General features: G+C 43.5%; 1 protein-coding gene across 1 annotated transcript in view; it reads left to right on the forward strand.

The window, feature by feature from the left end:
- susd2 (sushi domain containing 2) overlaps positions 1 to 15332 on the forward strand; it is a 140956-nt gene extending 125624 nt beyond the window's left edge. The window contains exon 18 of the mRNA XM_055655565.1: positions 14454 to 15332. Within this exon, the coding sequence (XP_055511540.1) occupies positions 14454 to 14517 (64 nt within the window). The 3' untranslated portion in view covers positions 14518 to 15332. The remainder of the gene's footprint in view (positions 1 to 14453) is intronic.
- Positions 15333 to 24713: the final 9381 nt, after the last annotated feature.

Raw genomic sequence — 24713 nt, forward strand, 5'->3', positions numbered from 1 at the left:
ATCGTGGAGCCCTGGGATGTCTCGGCGAGGTCGCCAGCGTTGATTCTCCGCCCAGCTCGCCTGTGGACTTCGGAAGCCGCGGTCTCCGGTAGGAAGTGGCCGATTCGGAGGCTCTGGGCCACTAAGAGTTTTCTTCCGTTTGAGGGCCTGAAACATCGGGCCCGTAGCGGTGACTGCGGAGGCCTCAATAGACCCCGACCACGGGTGTACATGAGGAAGAGGACTGAACTTTGGTGCCTTCCCTCACAGTGGGGAACGTTGATTCCACTGTTGGGGGATGTTTTTTATGTTTTATGTTAAATTCTAAAGTGTTGTGTTTATCTTATTTGTGTGCTGTATGGTAACTCAAATTTCATTGTACCAATTGGTGTATGTGACAATAAATGTCCTTTGTCCTTTGTCCTTTATCGCATACAACACATAATCATCCAAAATTTCCGCCACCACCAACGGGATCCCACCACTAACCACATTTTCCCATCTCCATCACTTTCCGCCTTCCGCAAAGACCGTTCCCTCCACAACTCCCTGGTTAGCTCATCCCTTCACACCCAAACCACCCCCTCCCCAGGTACCTTGCCCTGCAACCGCAGAAGATGCCTCCTCCCTCGACTCTGTCCATGGAACCTGACAGTCCTTTCAGGTTAAGCAAAGGTTCACTTGCACCTCCTCCAACTTCATCTACTGTTTCCGTTGTTCAAGATGTGAACTCTTGTATATCGGTGAGACCAAACATAGAATGGGCGATCGATTTGTGGAACACCTTCGCTCAGCCTACCTGAACCAACGTGATCTCCCGGTTGCTGGACACTGTAATTCTCCTTCCTTCATCCCGGTTGCTGGACACTGTAATTCTCCTTCCCATTCCCACACAGCCCTTCCTGTCCTCTGTCTCCTCCATGGTCAGAGTGAGGCAAATCGCAAATTGGAGGAACAGCATCTCATATTTTTGCTTGGGCAGTTTACAGCCCAGTGGTATGAATATTGATTTCTCTCACTTCAGGTAGCCCCGGCATTCCCTCTCTCTCTATCCCTCCATCACCCAAGTCACACTAACCTCTCATTTTCACCCTACAAACAGCTTACAATGGCCTGTTTCCTTTTTGTATATCTTTTATTCATTGTTCTTTATCTCTACGCATCACTGTCTATATCTCTCGTTTCCCTTATCCCTAACCAGTGGGAAGATGGGTCTCAACCCAAAACGTCACCCATTCCTTCTCTGCAAAGATGCAGCTTGTCCCGATGAGTTACTCCAGCTTTTTATGTCTATCTTCACTTGGCTGATGTTGCTCTCCCCTCAAACAAACTGCGCCAATCAACTTGAGCGAGACTTTCTCTCATATCCTCAATGTTGGCCTTATTCCAATTTAGCGTTTTCATTTCTGTAAACAACACTGCGGAGGAGGATTTCCTGGAATGTATACGGGATGGGTTTTTAAACCAATATGTAGAGGAACCAGCAAGAGGGCAGGCCATCCTAGATTGGGTATTGTGCAATGAGGAAGGATTAGTTAGCGATCTTGTTGTGCAAGGCCCCTTGAGCAACAGTGACCATAATATGGTGGAATTCTGCATTACGATGGAGAGTGACATGGTTAAAGCAGAGACTGGGGTCCTGAACTAACGTTTCACTGTACCAACTGGTACATGTGACAAATAAATGTATCTTGAACTTAAAGAAAGGAGACTTTGATAGTATGACGGGAATTGGCTGGGATAGTCTAGCAAATGATACTTAAAGGGTTGACGGTGGATATGCAATGACAGAGATTTAAAGATCACATGGATGAATTACAACAATTGTCCACTCCTGTCTGGTATAAAATTAAAACAGGGAAGGCGGCTCAACCATGGCTAACGAGAGAAATTAGGGAAAGTGCTAAATCCAAGGAAGAGGCATATAAATTGGTGAGGGGAAGCAGTAAACGGAGAACTGGGAGAAATTTAGAATTCAACAGAGGAGGACAAAGGGGTTAATTAAGAGGGGGGTAAGAGCATGAAAGAAAACTGACTGTAAAAGCTTCTATAGATATGTGAAGAGGAAAATATTAGTGAAGTCAAATGGAGGTCCCTTACAGTCAGAAACCGGTGAATTTATAATGGGAAACATGGAAATGGCTGACCAGTTGAACAAGTACTTTTGTTCTGTCTTCACTAAGGAGGACAATCTCACAGATATACTAGAGACCGAGGATCTAGTGGGAGGGAGTAACTGAAGGAAATCGACACTAGTCAGGAAATGGTGTCAGTTAAACTGTTGGCACTGAAGGCAGATAAATCCTCAGGGAATTACAGACCAGTTAGCCTGACATTAGTAGTGGGGAAGATGCTTGAGTCAATTATTAAAGATGTTATAGCAGTGTATTTGGAAAGCAGTAAAGGATTCAAGATTCAAGAGAGTTTATTGTCATGTGTCCCTGATAGGACAATGAAATTCTTGCTTTGCTTCAGCACAACAGAACATAGTAGGCATGACTACAGAGCAGATCAATGTGTCCATATACCATTATATAAATATATACACACATGAATAAATAAACTGATAAAGTGCAAATAAACAGATAATGGGCTATAAATGTTCACAGTTTTGTTCTGAGCCAAGTTTAATAGCCCAATGGTTGTAAGGAAGTAGCTATTCCTGAACCTGGTCATTGCAGTCTTCAGCCTCCTGTACCTTCTACCTGAAGGTAGCAGCGAGATGAGTGTGTGGCCAGGATGGTGTGGGTCCTTGATGATACTGCCAGCCTTTTTGAGGCAGAAACTGTGATAAATCCCCTCGATGGAAGGGACGTCAGAGCCGATGATGGTCTGGGCAGTGTTTACTACTTTTTGTAGTCTTTTCCTCTCCAGGGCGCTCAAGTTGCTGAACCAAGCCACGTTGCAACCGGTCAGCATGCTCTCTACTGTGCACCTGTAGAAGTTAGAGAGAGTCGTCCTTGTTAAACCGACTCTCCGTAATCTTTTCAGGAAGTAGAGGCGCTGATGTGCTTTCTTAATAATTGCATCAGTGTTCTCGGACCAGGAAAGATCTTCAGAGATGTGCACGCCCAGGAATTTGAAGCTCTTGACCCTTTCAACCATCGACCCGCTAATATAAACAGGACTGTGGGTACCTATCCTACTCCTTCCAAAGTTCACAATCAGTTCCTTAGTTTTGCTGGTGTTGAGGGCCAGGTTATTGCGCTGGCACCATATGGACAGTTGCTCGATCTCCCTTCTATATTCTGACTCATCCCCATCAGTGATACGCCCTACAACAGTGGTGTCGTCAGCGAACTTGATGATGGAGTTCGCACTATGACCGGCTACGCAGTCATGGGTATAGAGTGAGTACAGCAGGGGGCTGAGCACGCAGCCTTGAGGTGCTCCCATGCTGATTGTTATAGAGGCTGACACGTTTCCACCAATACGAACAGACTGTGGTCTGTGAATGAGAAAGTCGAGGATCCAATTGCAAAGGGATGCGCAGAGACCCAGTTCTGTGAGTTTGGTAACCAGTTTGGGGGGGATGATTGTACTAAATTCCGAGCTTTAATCCTTGAATAACAGCCTGATATATGAGTTTTTGTTGTCCAAGTGGTCCAGTGCGGAGTGGAGGGCCAGTGAGATCACATCCACTGTTGATCTGTTGTGGTGGTACGCGAACTGCAGTGGGTCCAGGTTTTTGTCGAGGTGGGAGTTGATTTGCGCCATGATCAACCTCTCAAAGCACTTCATCATCACAGGCGTTAGTGCCACTGGTCGATAGTCATTGAGGCACGTCACCTTACTCTTCTTGGTCACTGGTATAATTGATGCCCTTTTAAAGCAGTTGGGGACCTCAGACCTCAAAAGTGAGAGGTTGAAAATGTCCATAAAAACTCCAGCCAGTTTGTCTGCACTGGTTTTTAGAACACGATCGGGTATACCATCAGGTCCAGGTGCTTTTCGAGGGTTTACCCCTCTGAAGGATTTCCTGACGTCAGCCTCTGTGACTGAGACTGAAATACCATCACAGCGAATGAGGGATCGGTCAAAATCAGCATGGATTTATGAAGAGGAAATCATGCTTGGCTATTCTGGAATTTTCTGAGGATGTAATAAGTAGAATGGATAAGGGAGAGCCAGTGGATGTGGTGTATCTGGACTTTCAAAAAGCCTTTGACAAGGTCCCACACAAGAAATTAGTGTGCAAAAGCATAGTGCATGGTATTGTGGGTAACATATTGACATGAATAGAGAACTGGTTGGCAGACTGGAAGCAAAGTGTAGCAATTAACCCGTCCTTTTCAGAATGGCAGGCAGTGGGTTGCCGCAAGGCTCAGTGCTGGGATCCCAGTTATTTATAATATATATTAACTATATAGATGAGGGAATTAAATGTGACCTTGTTTACAGATGACAAAATGCTGGGTGGTAGTGTGAGCCGCAAGGAGGCTGCAGGGTGATTTGGATAGGTTGGGTAAGTGGGCAGATGAATGGCAGATACAGTATAATGTGGATACATGTGATGTTATCCACTTTGGTGACAAGAACAAGGAGGCCAATTATTATCTGAATGGTGTCAGATTAGGAAAAGGGGAGGTGCAATGAGATCTGGGAATTTTTATACATCAGTCACTGAAGGTAAGCAGACAGGTACAACGGGCAGTGAAGAAACTAAATAGCATGTTTCATATTGAGAGGATTTGAGTACAGGAGCAAGGCGGTCCTACTGCAGATGTACAGGGCCCTGGTGTGACCGCACCTGGAGTATTGTGTGCAGTTTTTGTCTCCTTATTTGAGGAAGGACATTATTGCTATTGAGGGAGTGCAGCGTAGGTTCACCTGGTTAACGAGACTGACATATGATGAAAGAATAGATCGACTGTCCTTATATATTCACTGGAATTCAGGATGAGGGGAGATCTTATAGAAACATATAAAAATCGTAAGGGATTGGACAGGCTAGATGCATGTTCCTGATGTTGGGGGAGCCCAGAACCAGGGGTCACGGTGTAAGAATAAGGGGTAGGCCACTTCGTACTTAGATGAGGAAAAGCCTTTCACACAGAGAGTTGGGAATCTGTGCAATTCTCTGCCACAGAAGGTAGTGGAGGCCACTTCATTGGATGTTTTTAAGAGAGAGATTTAGCTCTTAGCTCTAACGAAATCAAGGGACATGGGGAGAAAGCAGGAACAGGGTACTGATCCTGGATGATCAGTCATAATCATATTGAATGGTGGTGCTGGCTCGAAGGGCCGAATGGCCTACTCCTGCACCTATTTTCGATGTTCCTATGTTTCACTTCCTTGCTGTTAAGAGTGTTTGAGATCTCAGTGAATCTCAGTTTTCTATGTTTGGCAGCAACCTCATCTCTTCACTCTATCTGACTACTGAAACACTCAAGCTCTGGAAGAAACTTTCCTAAATTACTCCTGGTCCAGCAATACCACCTTGAGATGTTAAAATCTCTTTGTCGTCTTTCTCTTGTCTGCGTCTAGCCTCCTCCTCTAGCCACAGTGCTGTCCTCCCTCCACTTCATTGTTCAACAACTGGTTGCAGCTAATCTGCCAAAAGACACCATTCAAATTAACTCAAGACCCTCAGCTTAAGACGAAGAAAAGCCATAAGCATTGATAGGACTGTACTTCAGCCAATTGATCATTCATGGAAATCAAAACTCTCAGATGTCACTGATAGTTGATTATTACACAGCATTTTGAAGTTCGAGCAGGTAGTATAGTCACTCCATAAGAGTGTTTAACTTTGTGAATTGAATTATAAATAAACACCATTGTATGAAATAGTATTCAGTGCCTTTTGAGCTGACTGAGTGTATACTGTCCCACCCATAGGGAATAAAATAGATGGAACAAAAAAGATTGTTTGCATTGTTCATCTGAACTCTGAGCTGTAGAGTGAAAATGAAAAGTTAGGTACATTGTCGGACCTGATCCCAGGAATATTCTTGGTTCGTGTTCACCAATGGGAGAATAGTGAATACACGTCAGCGAGCACCTTTTGATAGTTGCCAAGCTGCTTTGTTTTTGTTCTAAAGGATCAGTTGAAAGAGAAATAGATAAATGTACTTGGTACTGAGAGATGTGCCCAGCCGTACAGTAAAGCAGCAGGTGTTATAATGTAATTAAGAGGGAAGGTTGCTCACCATGTACAGATAAGGAAACTCATTCAACCTGTATTTTGAAGAGCACATAAAATTGATCTCCTAATGTCTTTGTTGATTAAATAAATCCACTTTCTGAAAGAGAACAATGAATATTGATGGTTAGTCCTTCCTTACAAGCATAATCAAACGAAGATAGTTTATCTTATCCATGTTAACAGAATCAGCATTGCATCTCACACGTTTTTGCATTACATTCATATCTTCAGAGTATTCCCTTTTCCTTTCCTCCCTTTATACTGAAATCTACCACATTATTCAAATGCCTATTCAATCAATTAGGGCGGCACTGTGCGCAGCGGTAGAGTTGCTGCCTTACAGCGCCAGAGACCCGGGTTTGATCCTGACTACGGGTGCTTGTCTGTACGGAATTTGTACGTTCTCTCCGTGACCTGCGTGGGTTTTCTCCGGGATCTCCAGTTTCCTCCCACACTCCAAAAGTGTACTGGTTTGTAGGTTAATTGGCTTGGTATAATTGTAAATTGTCCCTCGTGTGTGTAGGGTAACGTTTATGTGTGGGGTTCACTGGTCGGCGCGGACCTGATGGGCCGAAGGATCTGCTTTCGTGCTGTATCTCTAAACTAAACTAACGTTTATGCGACAGACTGAGCGGGTGAGGGGCTTGGTGGTTGTGCGGAGTGGTTGAATGGAGCATTGATTGTGATCTGGCTATTGGGTGCTCACTAGACATGAGCGCAGTCCAAATACAACACCCCCCACCCCCCGTCATGCTTGTTCAGTGTCAGGAGAGAGAGCCACAGTGTTGCCTCTGTGTAGGTGAGGGGAAATTGGTGCTGTGGGAGAATCATTGTAAACAAGACGGGAGCAATGGAGAACCCTTGCCTCCCAACACACAGAGCCCTCTGCCGCAGGTGGGGCCCAGTCACCACAGGCTGTGGCAGTATCGTGACCACAGGATGAGGGCATGCACAAACTACGTTACCAAGGCAAAAAGCTTTGATCTGTTCTTCAGATTATTGGCAGAGACATTAATAGATCGCAGAGAGAGTATTAAATTATAGAAATGGGTGGAGAAATGGCAGATAGTTTAATCCAAGCAAGTGTGAGGTGATGCACTCGAGGTCAAATGTAAGGAGAAGTATACAGTTGATGGCAGAACCCTTAACAGCATTGACGTACAGCATCCAAGCCCATAGCCGCCTTAAAGTGGCAACTACGGGAACAGGTTCAAGGATCTGACTGATAGAACAGAATAAGGCTCACTCTTCAGTCCCAGTAGGAATCAACTTTATTGACAATAGAAACATCTACTTACCTAGCTATGCACAAGGCCCCATCTATAGCAGCACATCTCTCTCTCTCTCTCCCTCTCTCTCCCCCTCTCCATCTCCTCGTGACCCAGCCCATTGGTGAGGCCTCCCAGTATAAATCAAGTTCATTGGCATTAGGGAGTAAACATCTACTTATCCAGGAATGCACAGGGCCCATGTACGGCACCACATTCCCTGCCCTTTGACAGATCTTTTGTCACCTGGAGGGCCTAGTTTCATCATCAACAAGTGGACCATGGGGAAAAATGCACCATATGGTACTTGATCGAAGATCAGGAGATGTCTGCTCGGACATTGCCGTGCCTTAACACCCAATAATAACTAGATATGAATTAGAAATGTATCTGGCTCATATTTTTCACACACAGACCCATTCCTGACAAATCTAGAATCAAAGGGCAATTCTAGTAGCTGAACTTCTTTCCATTTCTTTGATTGCCAACTGTGGATTGACTCCAATATGTTACTGTTTTAGCAATTTGGTGCCATATTTTAATCACTTGGCAGTTAGAGTGGCTGTTCAATGTGTCAAAAGAGTGTGAGAGTAAAAGATGACTTTAACGGACTCTGATGCATATTATAAATCTGTTGGGAATAAATGAAAAAATATTACACAGTATCATCACATTTAACATTTATGAGCTGGTTAGAATTCTGTGTTTGCAGCAATATTACTAATTAATCATACAGAGAATAAGAAATGGCTGGTCTGGAACAAATTTCCAAAGTTCATAAATAATTTCCCTGGCGGAGCCGGCTTAAGCTATGTCTTAAGCTATAGTTATCCACAGCTACGTAAGCAAGATTCAAATCATTTTAATGAGGAGAGGATCTGTTATCTGGGCTGAGATGTATGAATCATTGTTTGATATGGGTGAGGTGCCAGAGTATTGAAGGATGGTTAATGTTGTGCCTCTATTTAGGAAAGGCTCAAAGAAAAGAATCAGAACTATAGACCTTTCCTATAGACCCCAACAGTCTTCCCAGTTGAGGCAGAGGTTCACTTGCACCTCCTCCAACCTCATCTACTGTATCTACTGTTCCAGGTGTCAACTCCCATATATTAGCGAGACCAAGCGCAGGCTCGCCGATCGTTTCGCTGAACACGTTTGCTCAATCTGCCTAAACTTACCAGATCTCCCGGTTGCTAAACACTTTAACTCCCCCTTCTATTCCCACACTGACCTTTCTGTCCTGGGCCACCTCCATTGTCAGAGTGAGGTCCAGCACAAATTGGAGGAACAGCACCTCATATTTCGCTTGGGCAGCTTACACCCCAGTGTCATGAACATTGACCTCTAATTTCAAGTAACCCTTGCTTTCCCTCTCTCTATCCCTCACCTTCCCAGTTCTCCAACCAATCTCACTGTCTCCGACTACATTTTATCTCTGTTTGCTTTGTTGTTACCGTCACCCAGCTAACAATTCTACATTTTCCTTGATCTCCATCTCCTTTGTCCTATTTTCACACCTTACATTTCCTTAACTATGTCTGTCCCTCTCCCCTGACATCAGTCTGAAGAAGGGTGTCAACCCGAAATGTCACCCATTCCTTCTCTCCAGAGATGCTGCCAACTCCAACATTTTATGTCTATCTTCGGTTTAAACCAGCATCTGCAGTTCCTTCCTACACATTTCGAACTGGGTACAGAATTGGCTTCATGGAAGGAAGCAGAGGCTGGTGATGGAACATTGTTTATTGGACTGGATGCCTGTGACTAGTGATGTATCTCAAGAATCAGTATTGGACCCATTGCTGTTTATCATCTGTATCAATGGTTCGGATGAGAATGTACAAGACATGCTTTGTAACTGCAGACAACATGATGGTATTGTAAGCAGTGAAAGGGGTTATCAAGAATTACATTGGGATCTTTACTAACTAGGCAGGTAGAGCGAGGAATGCTAACAGTTGTATTCAGTTAAATATAAGGTGTCGCGTTTTGGGAAGTTTAACAAGGGTAGGAATTTCACAGTGGGATTGGGCTATGGGGAGCGTCGCTGATGTATCTAGAAATTCAAGTACATATAGTTGAATGTGGCGACACAAGTAAATAGGATGAAGAAGGCTTTTGATACTTTGGCCTTCATCAGTCAGGAAATTGAGTATAAATGGGCCTCACAGCATCAGAGGCTTAATTTTGATCTTGACTACAGCATGTGGAGTTTGTACGTTCTCCCTGTGACTATGTGACTCCAGGTATTCCGGTTTCCTCCCACATTACAAAGACATGCAGGCTTGAAGATTAATTGGCTTCTGTAAATTGTTCCTAATTTGCCGGGCATAGAACTAGCAGGTCGGCATGGACACGGACAGCCGAAGGGCCTGTTTCCACACTGCATCTCTAAACTAAACTAAAGTGTAAACTAAAGTTGGAACATCATGTTACAGTTGTACAAGATGTTGGTGAGGACACACTTGGAGTATTGTATTCAGTGCTGAGGAAGTCCAATACAGGATTTGAAGGCCTGAGATATACTGTAAGTAAAGGTTTTCATTCTTCAACCCAAGAGGCTAAGGGGCAATCTTATAGAGGTGTATGAAATCATGAGAAGTGTCAATGCACAGAATCGTTTTCCCAGGAATCAAGGCCCAGAAGGCATAGGTTTCAGATGGGAAGGGAAACATTTAAAAGGAATCTGCATATAAGGAATGAGCTGCCAGGGGAAGTAATAGAGGCAGGTACCATCACAATATTTAAAAAACATTTGGACAGACACATGGATAGTAAAGAGCAAAGATCCTATAGCGGAGCAAGATAGACCACTCCTGCTAAATGCAATGGGCTGACGTGTAGTACGCAATGGAGCGGAACGTGGGCCTTTTTATCATCCATTTCAATAACCCGACCCGACCCGACTCGCAGTGTAATCAACGTTGCGGGGGAACAGTTTGTGTTAATAAATTTAAATTCTGAAAATCAGGAGAAGATTTTTACCAAAGAACTTTTATTTTTACGAGGATGTTTCCGTAACCGGCTTCCGTCTCCGCACTAGTATCTTTGCTCCGCTACGGGATCTTTGGTGCAGAGACGGAAGCCGGTTACGGAAATGGGGCCGAAAATTACCCATGAATCTGCCCATGACCGTACTACGTCTTTTTCGTTGAGTGATCTATCTTGCTCGCTATAGGATCTTTGGTAAAGAGGGATCTGGGCTAAGTATGGTGAAATTAAACAGAGCATATTCCTTGGCACAGATGGGGTGGACTGAAGATCTGTTTCTGTGCTGAATTATCCTGTGACTGTGATCTAAAGGTAACGCAAATTGGCATTTGATTAAAACCTTCCTAATATGTGAGATTAGTCCAAAATTTTTATTTTTTTTAAATTTCAAAATAGACTTTATTCAATTGATAAATATATACAATTCCTGAACCATTCAAACAAACAAAATTCATCCGACATTTTCGGAGACTATACAAGTTTTTTCCAGTACAATTTTTTACATTTATCAAATTTCACCAAACAGTCCCCCACCCGTGCCACTCTGTGGCCCCTGTCCAAGTAATAAATATATACAATGTTTACACAGTGCGAAAATTCCATCTGACATTTTCATTTCCACAAAAAATGTCCCCCACCCGTGCCACTCATGTGGCCCCCCTGGTGTGGGATACCTTCCCTTAATTTAATTTGAGGGGCGTCTCCACCATACTGTGCCCCCTATGTCCAGCAGCGGAAGGACCCTAGACTGTGGCCCTCCCCCACCGTGCCTTGGCATTGGCTGCACCAAGCTTCAGAGAGTCCCTTAGCACGTACTCCTGCAGTCTGCAGTGGGCCAGTCGGCAACATTCCCTGACGGACATTTCGCTCTGCTGGGTGGTGAGCAACGCTCGGGCAGACCAAAGAGCGTCTTTCACCGAGTTGATGACCCTCCAGCAGGACTCGATGTCAGTCTCTGAATGTGTCCCTGGGAACAGTCCGTAAATCACAGAGTCCTCTGTGACGGAGCTGTTTGGGATAAATCATTCCAGGGACCCTTGCATACCTCTCCAGACTCTTTTTGCAAACCCACACTCTGCAAAGAGGTGGGCAACCGTCTCCTCTCCACCGCAACCGTCCCGGGGGCAGCGTGAGCTGGTGGTGAGGTTCCGACGGTGCTTCAAAAATGCCAACAAATGTTGTGCAGGCATGATACCAATGTACATCATTAATGGTCATGTTATCCCTTGCTTTCTGCCAATACAGCCGTGGTGAGATGAATCAATACTTATATCTCTAGTTGGTGTTGGCAGAATAGAGTTTATATAAATGTGAATTAATCATTTATTGAACGTGGTGAAGAATGGTGGTATTTCCAGTCATTCAGGCTCCCACCAATATAAAGGTTGCAGGTTACATTAGGTGAATTTGATATGTTTGTTTGATACTCCTAAAAGTGCACAGATTATTCTACCTATAAATGGCAGAGGAAAGCTATTAGTTTTGACAAGCTGCTTCTTGTACTGGTCAAAGCATGGGGATGAGCACTGGCAGTGACACAGTGCTTGACAAGATGACTTTGCCAACCATTTGAATGTGTTATTAACCATTAACTGCAGAGGAGGAAATCAACCCAAATACCAGAAGTGTTTGTGGATAACATCTGTTTTTGATTTGGATACCACATCTGTTGCTGGTAGTAGAGACATTTGCTGTAGGTGGGGGAGAGTGTATGGATTAGCAGGACGGCATAGTGGTGCAGCGGTAGAACTGCTACCTCACAGCACCAGAGACCCAGGGTTTATCCTGATTATGGGTGCTGTCTGTGCGGAGTTTGTACATTCCCTCTGTGACTGCGTGGGTTTTCTCTGGGTGCTCCAGTTTCCTCCCACATTCCAAAGACATGGTTTGTAAGTTCTAAGACTACAGGCTTCCGTAAATTGCCCCCTAGTGTATGGGATATGAAAGTGGGATCACATAGACCTTGTGTGTGGGTATTCAAAGGCCAGTGTGGACACGTTGGGCTGAAGGGCCTGTTTCCGTGCTGTATCACTGAACTAAACTAAACTAAGCTACACAGAGAGGGTTTGGTAAGGCGGGCTTGTGCTGGTGGTGTAAGATGTTCACCTCAGAACTATCCGTAAGGGTTACAAGTGATGCTGACTGCTTCACAACTACCAATCCTACAATATGGACTCAGTACAAAGTCATTACTGAACATTTAACATTTTAAACTTTTGAAGCAAATCACATTTCTGGGGGAAATTGTTTCCAACAAGTACTTTTAAAGCTATGCTACCATTCTATATTTCTTTCAGCAAAGTTATATTTTGGGACATTTTCGTTTTTTGCATTGTACTGATATATTTTTCATTTTACTTTTTATTTCAATTTCAGTTTCAAATACTTAAATTTCCTTCTCTCCAGAGATGCTGCCTGTCCCGCTGAGTTACTCCAGCATTTCGTATCTACCTTTGATTTAAATCTGCCGTTCTTTCCTACTACACTTAAATGTATATATTGCTTTCAGTGTAGCAAAGTGGCACTGCACTAGAATGTAATCAAACACACATTTGAAGCTAAAATCCATGTCAGGACAGATGATCACATACATGGCGTAGCAATAAATCTTAAGGAGCTTCCATAAGGAGGAGAGAGGCTGAAATGGCTCAGACTGGATTTGGAGGACAACGGAGCTCTCAGAAAATTGTAGGGCCAGAGAAGAGGAGAAACCACGAGTGGATTTATAAACGAAAGATGAAAATTTTATAATCCTCCTCTTTTCATAGAAACATAGAAATTAGGTGCAGGAGTAGGCCATTCGGCCCTTCGAGCCTGCACCGCCATTCAATATGACCATGGCTGATCATCCAACTCAGTATCCTGTACCTGCCTTCTCTCCATACCCTCTGATCCCCTTGGCCACAAGGGCCACATCTAACTCCCTCTTAAATATAGCCAATGAATTGACCTTGACTACCCTCTGCGGCAGAGAGTTCCAGAGATTCACCACTCTCTGTGTGAAAAAGATTCTTCTCATCTCGGTTTTAAAGGATTTCCCCCTTATCATATAACATATAACCATATAACAATTACAGCACGGAAACAGGCCATCTCGGCCCTACAAGTCCATGCCGAACAAATTTTTTTCCCCTTAGTCCCACCTGCCTGCACTCGTACCATAACCCTCCATTCCCTTCTCATCCATATGCTTATCCAATTTATTTTTAAATGATACCAATGATATCCTTAAGCTGTGAGCCCTTGTCCTGGACTTCCCCAACATCGGGAGCAATCTTCCTGCATCTAGCCTGTCCAACCCCTTAAGAATTTTGACGTTTCTATAAGATCCCCTCTCAAGCTCCTAAATTCTAGAATCTTCTAAATCCTAAAATGCTGCACCCTGTTTATTTATTCCTCCACAAAATAGAAAATGGAGGATGATATGGAGAAAGTGAGGGCACCACCTCGCTGGCTTGCCCTGCTTGGAGTGTCAGCCCATTGAACCCAGGATCAATGTTTCAAGTTCACCCATGTGGGTGCAAAGATTTCCTTCTGTTCATAATCTTGAATTATTTACAGTCATACTGGAGTCATGAAACATTGACTGTTTTCAAAACCCTGCCCTGTCATGGGTCTGAAAATGAAACCATGAAGCATTTGGATGGGGTTTTAATGGCTCCACACACCATTGGTTTGATGGAAGGTGGAAAAATGCATAGTCCATGAAGATGGATGAACCTGTTGAAGAAAGCATGGGGTGTACAAAACATTCAGCAGTGCCAGAGTGTGGCAGTATATGCAAACTGTATATAACAGTATATACTGACGGATTCAGTAAAGAGATACATAGAAGTTGTTTTTAACAGCAGCGTTATGTTAGTGAACCTTAATGTAAAATATCACCAGATTTAACGGTTCTATTAAATACCTTTAGATATTTGCATCAAGTGCTTCCATTTTGCAAACATAACCTTATAGACATGTGTGCATTGTTATTTTCAGATGCTCCTGCATCTCCCATGCTGGTGCTGGGAGTTTGGTCGAACATAACTTTATTCATCTCCTCTCTCTCTGTTCCTTTGCAGGAAAAAAGCCAAAATGGCTCAAAATTCATTTCAAAATGCCAATCCAGGGAAAATTGATATGTAACTTTAAAACGAGAACACGTTACCCTGGTCGAACCCCCCTCACTCACCCTGATCACCGAACGACTCTGTACCTCACTGTTACCCAGTGAACACAGTCTACAAGGTGGAAGGTGGATCCTTATTTTATTTCAGAAGCCTTCAAAAAAATGGAAAGCACATCTCTCAGGTTGTTGTGGAATAATCTTTCAGGCAGCTCTGTGCTATAGTGGCTAATTAATTAAAGCTGTATCCTGCTCAAATGATCATGTTAATAATAGCTGGACCAGCCAAAACATTGTTGGGTTTGTCGATCATGGTATCAACACTTATCTACAGTGTTCATTATCCATTGGGATTGTTATCCATCTTCAGCCCAATGTATATTTTGACTTTGCCCCGAATCACCTGCTCAGTCCCTTTGGTTAAGGAGCTGGGGTGTGGACAGTTCTTTGTTCAGCTCTTACAGAAGAGATCCAGAAGTGGTTCATTGTTAATTTTTCCAACCTGGTTGCTCATCCATTTCCCACACACTTCAGATTTTAATTTCATTTGAATTTTAAAATATAATCCACTTGAATTGCTTTATTTGTGTCAGTCTACTGTCCTAGACTAGCTTAATCTGTAATACATGTAAGGTTTCAGCACTCCACCTGCAGTATAGACAAGTTGAATGTTGCCATTGTTGCCTTTAGCAAGGGTTACCAGAAGCAAGATGTTGCCCATTGTAGGTAGATAAAAATGCTGGAGAAACTCAGCGGGTGAGGCAGCATCTATGGAGAGCATCTATGCCCATTGTTGTTCCTTTGCAAGGGAAGGAAAAGCTCAGAAGACCCATGTGTTTCAGAATGTCTACATCTCCAGGCTTGCTGAAGAACACACCTTTATAAAATTCAATTTCTAGCAACTGTCCCTGCAGCTTTTTAAACTAAATCAATTAAATTGTGTGAAAGTTTTAGGGTTTGCCTGTTTGTTTTGCCCAAGATTTTACGGCCATTTTGAGTCAAACTTTTACTTCTTCAGATAGACACAAAACGCTGGAGTAACTGAGCGGGTCAGACAGTATCTCTGGAGCCAAGCAATAGGTGACGATTTAACTGGAGACCCATTGAAGTCTGAAGACTCAGAGCCTGAAGAAGTGTCACCCATTCCTTCTCTCCAGAGATGCTGCCTGTTCCGCTGAGTTACTCCAGTTTTTTGTGACTATCTTCGGTTTAAACCAACATCTGCAGTTCCTTCCTACACATATTTACTTCTTCACTCTGGACTGAATTCAAATCCAGGATCCAGTCAGGGTAAGAATTGAGATTGGAATCTTTTGCCCCGCATGCTATCCTTACTTTGACTCGTAAATAGAATCATATTTTTCAAAACTAAAATGATTTTCTGCAAAACAATGATATTTTGCTATCTTTGTTAATTTTTTTAGCAATATGATCAATAAATATAGCAGTTTAAAACAAAATTCTTGACAAATAAAGGAGGCATTCATTTTATGCATTATTAATTCAAAGTGTAACAATATGCAGTTTTTTTTAATGATTGAATGTATCGTTAACTGCTGATTTAATTAAAAGCCATGCAGATTTTTATTTTACAATGAGAGATGTATTTACTTACTTTGATGATTTGTCTGTTATAGTGATGTGTCATTTATATCTCTAAAGTGTACTTCCTGCTGTTAACACAAAGTCAAAATAACGAACATGCTGCTGGCAGGGCAGCCGATATCGAAGCAGATGGTGATAAGGAAATGGAGAATGGTTCATTATTAGCTGAGGGGAAGGTGACAACGCAGAATACGATCAGTAATATTTAATCAGGAGGACAGTAGAACTAGGCAGAGAACTAGGGTGGGGGAGGGACGGGGAAAAAGCAAGGAAGCTAGATAAATCAATTTGATTAAGAAGGAACTGCAGATGCTCGAAAATCAAAGGCAGACAAAAGTGCTGGAGAAACTCAGTGGGTGCAGCAGCATCTATGGAGCGAAGGAAATAGGCAACGTTTCTGGTCTGAAGCAGGGTTTCGGCCCAAAACGTTGCCTATTTCCTTCGCTCCATAAATGCTGCTGCACCCGCTGAGACTCTCCAGCACTTTTGTCTACCATAAATCAATTTGATACCGCTGGGGTGTAAGCTGCCAAAGAGAAATATGAGGTGTTGTTCCTCCAATTTGTATTGGCATCACTCTGACAGTTAAGGAGGCCCAAGGACAGAAAGGTCAGTATGGGAATGGGAGGGGGAGTTAAAGTGCTTTGCAACCAGGAGATCACATAGGCAAAGGTGGACTAAGCGGAGGTGTTCAGTGAAACAATTGGGAGAAATTGACCAGGCCTGGGACTTTATTCCTTGGAGTGCAGGTGGATGAAGGGTGATCTTATAAAGGATCATGAGGGGGATAGATAAGGTGAATGGTCCGGAAGCGGCGGCGCTGTTAACAGCTGCGGCTCGCCTGCAGTCCGTCTGCCTTTACTTTTTTCTGTTGTTCTTTTTGTCTTGTTTTGGTTAAGTTTTAGTTTGTTGGGTTGTGTTAGAGGGGGTTAGAGGGGTCTGTCACTTCCTTCGGGGGAATGCGACTTTTTTGTGTCATATCCCCCTTCTCTGCCTCCATCTGCGCTGAGGCCAAATTGCGGAGCTGGCGGCCTCCAACCTGCGACCGACAACGAGGCTCCGGATGCAGAGCCAGCCAGGACTTACCAACGAGAGGCTGGCCGTCTTCGGGGCTAAGGCAGCAGTGGCCCGACTTGCTGGTGCAGTGTTCTGGCTTTCGGCGGCGGCCTGGAGCTGATGCAGCGGGGCTCGGAGCTGAGACTGCGGGACCCGGAGCTGGGGCAGCGGCCTGGAGCTGGGGCGACGGCCCAGAGCGGAGACTGCGGGACCTGGAGCGGCGACTGCGGGACCCGGAGCTGGGGCGGCGGCCCAGAGCGGAGACTGCAGGACCTGGAGCGGCGACAGCGGGACCCGGAGCTGGGGCGGCGACCCGGAGCAGAGACTGCAGGACCTGGAGCTGGGGCGGCGACCCGGAGCTGATGCTGTGGTGGGCCGTCTCGGAGCGGAGACGGCGTTCCGGCTTTCGGCGGCGGCGACATCACCACGGAGGTCCGCTGGACTGGAGGGTGGCATCTTCGGCCTGGATCGATCGCCTCAGCGCAGAGGGAGAACAAGGAGGGAGGAGACGGAGACTAAGACTTTGCCTCCATCACACTGAGGCAAAGTTTGCGGAGCGGTTTGCTGCAGTTTGCGGAGCTCCCAACGCGGGCGACGCTGATCAACAACGCAGGGTCCTGTGAGTCTGCCCTGGCTCAGCCTGTGGACTCAGGAGCTGCAGACTCCGGCAGCGGGAGGCGGCTGATCGGGAGGTCCGGGCCGCTGAGGAGGAGGATGTTCACCGTCGGGGTTTGGCGTCAGCGTTCCACCAGCCCGGCGTGAGGGCCTGAACATCGGGCCGCCCAATGCGGCGACTGCGGGTGCTCGGAAGGCCCCGACCACGGATGAACATCTGGGAAGATCGGAGGGGAGGCTGGCTGGACTATGGTGCCTTCCTCACCTTGGTGCCACTGTGTTGTGTTGTGTCGTGGACTTTCTGTGTTTGTGCTTTTTTTTAAATTCTATTTTTTTTTTTAATATGTTTTAATATTTATTATTTATTTATTTTTATGATACTGACTGTAAAGGGAAATTCATTTCGTTGTCTCTAATTGAGACAATGACGATACATTTGAATACAATACAATACAATGTGCTTGGTGAACTCACTGTGGTGGATGTTTAATTTGTGTTTATTGTATGTTTTGTTATTATTGATTCTGTGTATGACTGCAGGCAAAATAATTTCGTTCAGACCGAAAGGTCTGAATGACAATAAATGAATATCTCATTTCATGAATGAATAAATGAATCTATCTCATGAATCTAACCTCCTCCTCATTTTACATGGTAAATGGTAGGGAATTGAAGAATGTAGGTGAACAGAGGGATCTGGGAATAACTGTGCACAGTTCCCTGAAAGTGGAATCTCATGTAGATAGGGTGGTAAAGAAAGCTTTTGGTGTGCTGGCCTTTATAAATCAGAGCATTGAGTATAGAAGTTGGGATGTAATGTTAAAATTGTACAAGGCATTGGTGAGGCCAATTCTGGAGTATGGTGTACAATTTTGGTCGCCTAATTATAGGAAAGATGTCAACAAAAATAGAGAGAGTACAGAGGAGATTTACTAGAATGTTGCCTGGGTTTCAGCAACTAAGTTACAGAGAAAGGTTGAACAAGTTAGAGCTTTATTCTTTGGAGCGCAGAAGGTTAAGGGGGGACTTGATAGAGGTTTTTAAAATGATGAGAGGGATAGACAGAGTTGACGTGGAAAAGCTTTTCCCACTGAGAGTAGGGAAGATTCAAACAAGGGGACATGACTTGAGAATTAAGGGACTGAAGTTTAGGGGTAACATGAGGGGGATCTTCTTTACTCAGAGAGTGGTAGCTGTGTGGAATGAGCTTTCCAGTGAAGGTGGTGGAGGCAGGTTCGTTTTTATCATTTAAAAATAAATTGGATAGTTATATGGATGGGAAGGGAGGGTTATGGTCTGAGCGCAGGTATATGAGACTAGGGAGATTATGTGTTCGGCACGGACTAGAAGGGTCGAGATGGCCTGTTTCCGTGCTGTAATTGTTATATGGTTTATGGTTATATCTATCTATCTAATGTGTAAATAGCTTGTTCTAAGCTTCCCCCCAGTCTAGTTTCAGTCAACAAAATACTGAGTCAAGCACTTGCACATCTAAACTTTATTTTGGAAAAACACAATAACAGTTCCCCACTACTGTACCTAACCACCGCGGCTTGGCCAAGTCCTTCTAGCCTCATGCAAGCAGAGACTCTCTAGAAGGTCACGCAGTCCCAAGCGTTCTCCCAGAAGATCGACACAGGGCCTCGTGGGAGCTACCTTTCTTTTATAGGCCCCTGAACCTTGAGGGGCCGAACCATCAGGGTGGTCCCTTTACAGTGCAATAACAGATTAATTAATTAATTAATTGATTGATTAATTGATAATTAATTAATAAATACTTTATTGATCCCCTCAGGGAAATTCAGATGTCCAGAAGCCCCCAACCAACAAACTCACAGATTCAAAACGAACGCAGACAGAAAATACATAGACTACAATGTGGACACCACCTGAGAGCAATAAATACTTAAAAAGACCAATAATTAACAATTAAAAATTAAAAATTGCAAAAACGCATCCCCCTACAGCCTAGCGGTCCGAATTATACAATCTAATGGCTGCAGGGGTGAAGGATCTCCTGAACCGCTCCGTTCTACAGCGTAGGGAGAGGAGCCAGTTGTTGTTCCGAGTGTTCTTTTGTCTCTCCAGAATTACATGGAGGGGATGCCTAGGGTTTTCCAATATGACCTGCACCTTGTGCCTCATACACCTCTCAAGCACATCCATCCCAGAGTCTACTCTCCCCTCCAGCACTGAGCTAGCTCGTTTAACCAGTTTGTCCAGCTTCTTGTTGTTTTTGCACTAATGCTGTTGCCCCAGCAGACAACAGCATAGAAAATAACACTTGCAACCACAGTGTTGTAAAACATGTGCAGCATGTCATTACACACATTGAAGGATTTGAGCCTTCTGAGGAAAAAGAGTCTGCTCTGGCCATTTTTGTAGAGGATGTCAGAGTTGACAGACCAGTCCAGTTTGTTATCAAGGTGCACTCCAAGGTATTTATATGTCTGCACCACCTCAATGTCAGCCCCAGCAGCGTTGACTGGCTGAAGGGGGAGCTTGGACCTGCCAAAGTTAACCACCATCTCTTTAGTCTTAGTTGTGTTCAGGATGAGACAGTTCTCTTCACTCCAGGCACAAAAGGAACTGGCCAAGTTCCTGTATTCCTCCTCCTGCCCGTTCCTTACACATGCCACAATCGCTGTATCATCTGAATATTTCTGTACGTGGCATGTGTCAGACTTATAGTTAAAGTCTGCTGTATACAGGGTGAAGAGGAACGGGGCCAGAACCATTCCCTGTGGGGCACCAACATTGCACACCACTGTGCCAGAGACACTGTTCCCCAGCTTGACAAACTGTGGTCGATCCGTCAGGTAGTCGTATATCCAGGAGTTAAATGTGGAATCCACGCCCATCTTCTTAAGCTTGTCATTCAGAATCAGGGGTTGGATGGTGTTGAACGCACTTGAGAAGTCGATGAAAACAGTACATGATAGACATTTCCCTAACCCAATAATACAGTAACTAATACAATGTATTCAAATGGAGCTTCTGGAAGGAAGCAAACAGCAAAATTTGCCCAGATATTCAAGAAACCCAGACAAGGCTCAACACTTAACCTAATCAACATCTTGCAAAGTAAAGCTTTGGAACAATATTTACAACGTGTATGTCTGGTTTGCATTCACCCAATCTAATTAATGCACTTTACATCTAATTGTAAGAATCTGCAGATATCCCATTCTTTCCCTGCAATCTCATCTAGGCTCCAGACAAGCTGGAACCATTCTGCAGATTGACCAAGTTCTGCAAAAAGCACATTTAAATTGACCAAATGGCCTAGCAGCACAGAAGCCTTTACTCAATTTTAGTGTCCAAGCATCTCCAATTTGTCCAGAATTAACATTCTTTCCTTTTATCATATATGATAAACCATCATTTATGATAACCATATAATTAGATAATCAGATAACCAGATATACATATGTGTAACTATTACATTCTCCATCAATTAACAACAACAAGGCGATGATGTTTCTTCTCAGAATCTTATCAAGTTTCCCATGTTTTCATGGGCGGAGCTTCATAATTTCCGTCTGATGAGTCTTCACATCCCGAGTTTTCATGGGCGTGAATTCTATCCATCTGTGTTGTTGCCCATTCTTCCATCCCTTTCCATAGTCAAACCTATAACCTATAATTACAAAATAGAGAGAATACAGAGGAGATTTACTAGAATGTTGCCTGGGTTTCAACAACTAAGTTACAGAGATAGGTTGAATAAGTTAGGTCTTTATTCTCTGGAGCGCAGAAGGTTAAGGGGGGACTTGATAGAGGTCTTTAAAATGATGAGAGGGATAGACAGAGTTGATGTGGACAAGCTTTTTCCCTTTGAGAATAGGGAAGATTCAAACAAGAGGACATGACTTCAGAATTAAGGGACAGAAGTTTAGGGGTAATATGAGGGGGAACTTCTTTACTCAGAGAGTGGTAGCGGTGTGGAATGAGCTACCAGTGGAAGTGGTGGAGGCAGGTTCATTGGTATCATTTAAAAATAAATTGGATAGGCATATGGATGAGAAGGGAATGGAGGGTTATGGTATGAGTGCAGGCAGGTGGGACTAAGGGGAAAAAGTTGTTCGGTACGAACTTGTAGGGCCGAGATAGCCTGTTTCCGTGCTGTAATTGTTATCTGATTATTATATGGTTATAAGACATTCTTACTTGCAGCAGCATAACAGATATGTAAACATCATATCTATCTATCCATGGCCGTCTAAAGGGGGGGGAGGGTGTGCGTTGGGTGCAGAGTAAGAAAAAATCCCGAGGGGAAAAAAAAAAATCGGAAGAAAATCTGGCACGCGGGATAAGGGAGTGCCCATGGATGAGAAGGGAATGGAGGGTTATGGTACGAGTGCAGGCAGGTGGGACTAAGGGAAAAAAAGTTGTTCGGCACGGACTTGTAGGGCTGAGATGGCCTGTTTCCGTGCTGTAATTGTTATATGGTTATATGGTTATAATTCCTGAAATACCTGGGACAAAGCAAAGTTATACTAATCCTTTCCTATACATTCCCTGTATTCCTACTTCACAAACCCTTTTCTATTTCACTATAACTATCTCTACTATATTCTGCTCTATAATATCCTCTTTACTATCCTAGGATCAACACTAATCAGCCCTCTCCATATTCACACAATGTTCTTTAATGTATATCTGATCATGGTTTCTCATATAGATTTCAGCTGGGTTCATTCCAGATTTCCTCACAGGCGTGAATCTTATTTAAAGCAAACCATGAAAAATGTTTCAATGTAACCAAATTCAGTCTCAGCCTTCAATTTAATATTTTAAAATTCAGGGTCCATCTCACTCTTCTCACTCCACAGCTTTGTGGTCGATAACACAATTCCATTCCAATTCCTGTGGAATTCCCAGCAGTTCAAATTTAATCAATCAATTTCCATATGTTGTCAATTTTATTATAAATCCAATTAAGAATGCTAAATCTAGGGACAATTTCTTTCCAGCTTGATAATAGAAGCTGCTTTACTATCAAGGGTTAACCAAGTTAGATTCACCGGTCAAATACCTCAACTCCCATTTCTTTATTCCTCCTCCTAATTCAATAGACTTTTCCTCCAATACTTTTTCCTTAGTATGTTGGCTCGTCTCTCATCACGAGGGGTTCTTTCTCATAACTAATTTCATTTTACCACTAAGTAACTCTTTAGTATGCTAACTTTAGTCTCTTAAAGGGAAGTCTTGCTGTTTACAGTTCCTCTTTTTTACTATCTCCAATTCCATCTCTCATGTTCCCTGAAAAATTCTTCCATGTTACCAGATCTTCCCAAGTTCCATCCTTTCCTGATGTTCTCCGAATAATCCTTTCCATCTTTGGCTACCTGTCGAGGGATGAGACAATAATAATACCCAATTAATAATCAAACTTTAAGTACTCCTAAGCCAAATCTCACAAGTCAGTTCCAAATCTCAAATTTTAAAGTCCCTCCAATTCATCATCATACAATTTAGAGACCGAATTCAAAATGTTATCAAGTTATTTCTGATAACTATAATTTAGGCACAAAGTAGGTGTTTTTCCCCAAACCACAGAGGAGTTCCTATTTTCAAATTCAAATTCAATTCTTCAAATTAGAACTTTCCCCAATAGTAGGTTGTCTGTATCTTTTAGAAAAGGTTGGATGGTGTTATTTTGTTTTTACCTTCACTGGTGTCAAAGGCTAGATGATGTTAAATTTGGTCACTACGGTAGGTATCTGCTACTTCTTCCTTGATGTTAGTTTCAAAGGATTAGGGATGCTGAGGAGCAGCCTTCTCTATCTGTTGGGCTTCCCAGATGTTTCTTAACGGGACAGGACAGTATCATTTCTTCCTGGTTGTTGGTCTTTGTTTCTGGGGAGCTACCTTACCCGAGCTGTGTCTTCTGCCCGTTCTCAAGGGTCCACGCACTCTTTACCTCACTCCCCAGAAAGTAGTGTGTTGGAGATTATAGTCCTTCAGGCACAACAACTTAGTAACAAGTTAGTACAATAGCTCCTTTCCCCACTCCCGTACCTCCTGCACAATAAGTTTGTTTCTTCTCTCGCTAGTGTCAGTTTAGTTCTCTTTAGTTCTTATTCTTTCTGCCACCAGCTACTATGTTTCCCTTTTTGTAGTCCTTCCTTTTAGAGAGGTTTCTCGATCCTAATTTGATTCTTTGTGATTCTCTTCCTGGGATTTGGAAAGGGTGGTATTCTTTCTTGTTCTTATCTATATTACTAAAACTGAGATCTTGACCACTTTCTGACTTTTTGTTTCACGATTTCTGAACGAACACCGCCACTTACGACCGTGATTTTTGGCCACCTTGCTCAGAGTCCCCCTCCGCTGAGCTGGACCAGAGGATTTTTCCCATCAATGAAAAATCTGAGAGTTATTAATGTTTTTAAAAAGGTCGCCATTCTCTCTGCTGCCCACACTGGTGACAGGGTGGAGGGACTATAAAACCTGGAAGTGGTGTGCCTCACTCAGTCTCTGCGAGATGGAGGAAGCGAGAGGGTCACGGCTCGCTGAGCTGCGAATAACACTGAACGCACGACTACTCGACGATGGTTGTAAACCCCTCGATGTGATTGTAAAACGTTTGCAAAATTGTTTGTCTTGCTTCTAAAAAAAGGTTTTCAGAAAATGTATTGGTTGTAAAGTGTTTGCAAAATTGTTTGTCTTGGCTATTAAAATGGTTGCAACAGTTTTTGGATGGATAATGCGTGAAGAAACATTTTATTAGAACAGGACTGTGTTTAATTGCAAAATTGGTGCTCATTCTGTGACTTCCGCTTAGTGGCAAGATTGCGCCGATTACGTTAATTCCGGTTAGCGGCAAGATGGCACTGAGTGCGTCAATTCAGGTTCGTAATAATATAGTCTTTCGTAGTTTGGAGCTTATTCATTATGATTAATAGCCTGATGGTTCTCAGGAAGAAGCTGTTCC

Source organism: Leucoraja erinacea, chromosome 25 (genome assembly GCF_028641065.1).
Source record: "Leucoraja erinacea ecotype New England chromosome 25, Leri_hhj_1, whole genome shotgun sequence".
In the NCBI taxonomy this organism is placed as follows: Eukaryota; Metazoa; Chordata; class Chondrichthyes; order Rajiformes; family Rajidae; genus Leucoraja; species Leucoraja erinaceus.